Source organism: Poecilia reticulata, linkage group LG2, assembly GCF_000633615.1.
Source record: "Poecilia reticulata strain Guanapo linkage group LG2, Guppy_female_1.0+MT, whole genome shotgun sequence".
NCBI lineage: Eukaryota > Metazoa > Chordata > Actinopteri > Cyprinodontiformes > Poeciliidae > Poecilia > Poecilia reticulata.
The window spans coordinates 46,189,411-46,192,848 of record NC_024332.1 but is presented as its reverse complement, the minus strand read 5'-3'; the positions used below and the strand labels follow the sequence as shown (position 1 = coordinate 46,192,848).

Below are 3,438 nucleotides of genomic sequence, written 5' to 3'. Positions count from 1 at the left end.
CGGTCCGATGAAGAGGAGGCAGCTGCGGGCCGATGAAGAGGCCGTCGGTCCGATGAAGAGGAGGCAGCTGCGGGATCAGGCCAGAGTCGTGACATCAGCGTCTGTTCGTGGCTCACAGCATCCCGACCCGCCAGCGCTGCTCATGACGTCACAACACCCTCAGGCTTCATCCAAACACCCAGGAATGCACACAATGGCGTAACCATGGGAACCGGGACGCGCTCCGCACACGAGTCCCAGGTCCTGGAGTCAACAGCAGCCTTGAAGGTCACTTAAAGGTCACAGACGGCTGATATAGTCTGACATCGCGGAGACCCAAACAGGATGCTGGGGAACATCCAGACATGTGGCCGTCAGGCGGCAGCGTTTGGCCGCCGAGGCCTCCAGCTTCCCTCAGACGACCTGCAGGCGGCGCCGCCGGAGGAGACGACATGTCAGCGTTCCAGTCCTGTCTGACCAACCGAGGACCAGGAGTCAGCAGAGTTACGCTCTGATTACACAACAAGCCAAACAAACGAGGGCAAAGCTACACAAGAGAAACCATGAAAAACCAAACACTAAACAGCAGGAGGCCGATTACAGGACGACCTGCACATCCTTCATGGAGGASGACAGTTCGACTGTCAGGTCTGAGTGATACCTGGAGGAATCGCCGGGTATTTCCTGCCTCATGGTCCGGTAGACCCGGTTCTGTTGGATCGCTCAGCACGGCTTCCTTCTTCACCAGATGGAAACAAAATGGAGGCATCGGATTTTAGCAGGTTTAGGATTTCTCTTCAGTCTTTGGCCAAAGACCAGGAGCCATTTCTGCTGCTAACGCGAGGCTAGCATGTTAGCTTTGGTTGTACTTACCCAGAATGCCCTGCGCTGTGGTCCACTTCCTGCTTCTGGAGCAGGAAGTGGACACATTGAAAACGAACCAAATTCTCCATGTCTGGTCCTGGTTCTGGTTCTGGTCCTGGTTCTGGTTCTGGTCTGTCAGGTTGATCCAACAGCAGATCTGTGTCGTGGTGCCAAACCTTCAGTGATTATTAACTACCAGCAGGATTTAGAGTCTGGATGAGTTTCTCTGATCTGAGACGTTAGAAATGTTCTGCAGCTGGTAGAAGGCCCACTTTGGAACCGTCTTTATGTGGCTCTGGAGGCTCAGGTCAGAGGTCAGAGGTCAGCCTGATCTCTGGTTTACAGCTGGAACAACTGACTCTAGATCTATAACTCTAGAGCTGCAGGTCTAGATTGTTCCCCTTTAGGTCCAAGGATAATAACTCCAGCTAACCTTTAGTTTGATGGGTTCAGGTGAGCCTGAAGGTTCTCCAGGGTTTCCAGGTCCGGTTCTGATGGGTTCTGTAAACGTGTTTCAACCGTGTAGAGATTTCTCCTCATTCTGCTCCTGCTTTCTGTAGATCGGTGACCTGAACAAGCGAATGTCGGCCATTGAGACGCTGCTGAGCTGCTTGGAGCAGAAAGTGACGTCGGCTAACAGGAAGGTAAACTCTTGTTGCCTGGAAACCAGCTTTAACCAATCAATGCACAGATATAAATGCCAGGCCTGGCTGTCGGCACACTGCTGGTTCCTGTTTGGTTGTTAAATGTAATGAAATTTTCTCTAAATTAATGGAAAATGTTTTAAATTGTGAGTGAAGTGTCTGCGCTGCCCCCTGGTGGCCGTTCACTGCAGCAGCAGCTGGTCTGCTCAGACTCTCCTGCTGGAGACGCAGGACAGTCTGTGTCCTGATCAGGACAGTCTGTGTCCAGATCAGGACAGTCTGTGTCCTGATCAGGACAGTCTGTGTCCTTATCAGGACAGTCTGTGTCCTGATCAGAAGTGTCTGCGCTGCCCCCTGGTGGCCGTTCACTGCAGCAGCAGCTTCATGGTGTCTGCTTCTGATCAGGACATTTCTCTAAAATCTGGTTTAACTTCAGAACCTCTAAAGGTTCTGCTCTGGTTCTCTGCTGCGGTTCTGATCCGGTTCTCACCTCGTCTTCATGGGAATCATGAAAAATGAGATTCAGGTGTTAATGCTGATGGTTTCAGTGTAAATATAAAAACTTTGTTTTATTAAATGGTGACTTCAGTTCTAGAGGTTCAGACTTTAAGAGTCTGGATTTAAACTGGCTGCTGTAACTTCATAAGTTATGTTATTTTACATTATTCTTTTTTTTTTTACATTATTTCATGTTTTATTTAATTTATTTTTCTATTATTAATTTAATTATTTTATTTTATTGATGTATTTAATTTATTTTAATCTAATTTATTCCTATCAGGATTTTTTTCCTTTTTTTTCTTTTGATTTTCTTAAGGCATAAAAAAAAGGTAAGAAAAAAATAGTGTAAATTTTATTTAATTTTTTTTTAGGTGATCAATTGTAATTTTCTCCAAAGTTGTTTTTAGACAAATGCGTCAGTCGTGTTGTTCTGTAGGGTTTATCTGAGTCTGCAGTCGGAGGGCGGGGCGGTCGGCCATGTTGGATTCATCATCAGCTGATGGTGGATTCTGTGACGCGTTAGTGGCCACAGAATGTGACTGAAACACGTTTATAGGTTATTTTTATGATGATTAATCATTAAATGCTGTATTTTTATTTATATGAAATCGGTCAAAGCCAGAGTTTGGTTGGATTTACAGGTTCTGGTGTTTCTGTTCTGGTTCTGCAGGACGTCAGAACCGCCCAGAGTCCGTCTCCTCCTCGTCTTCCTCAGTGGGAGGAAGAGGAGCTGGAGGAGCAGCAGCTGCGGCTGAAGCTGCACCAGCTGACCCACAACATCAGCGACCAGAGCCTGAGCTCTGAGGAGGACGAGGCGGGCCGGATCCCCAACAGAACCAGGACCAGAACCAGGACCAGGCTGGAGGAGGATCTGAAGGTTCGGTCGGCTCCAGACGCAGAACGTCCGGCGTCATGACGTTTGTTTATCTCATTATTATCTGACAGAAAAACAGAAAATAAAAACGTAATGAGAAAATAAAGCAGCAGTGAAATGTTCTGCTGCTCCACCAGTAAAACCAGTTTGACCAGTTTGACCAGCTGCTGTGTCACTTCCTTTAGATTTTACAGAAAACTACAGATTAAAGAAAAACTTTAATTTATGTATTTTATGCAAAAGTCAGTTCAGTTCAAATTCAGAAAAACTTTATTGATATGAAAGTGTAACGCTAATTAAGGCTAGGCGCCTGACTACGGCCAATTCTAATAACAGGCACTCAGATAGGTTCGGCTATGGAGCCCGTGTGTGTGAATAAAACACCATCAGACAAAAAGCACGTTCAAGTTATTGTATTCAAGTGTATATTCTTGCATATATTTAGGAAGATATTCAATAATAATAATATTTATAATAACAGTGATTTTCTATGAATATAACCGAAAGACACAACAAAGAAGAAAAACAACAAAAAACAAGAAAACAATAAACCCTGATGACACCCAAGCGTTTTTT

General features: G+C 45.6%; 1 protein-coding gene across 1 annotated transcript in view; it reads left to right on the top strand.

The window, feature by feature from the left end:
• The window catches only part of mlphb (melanophilin b), a 34,647-nt gene that overhangs the window by 26,081 nt on the left and 5,128 nt on the right, over window positions 1-3,438 (top strand). The window contains exons 8-9 of the mRNA XM_017309498.1: window positions 1,404-1,487; window positions 2,659-2,865. Coding sequence (XP_017164987.1) covers window positions 1,404-1,487; window positions 2,659-2,865 — 291 coding nt within the window. The remainder of the gene's footprint in view (window positions 1-1,403; window positions 1,488-2,658; window positions 2,866-3,438) is intronic.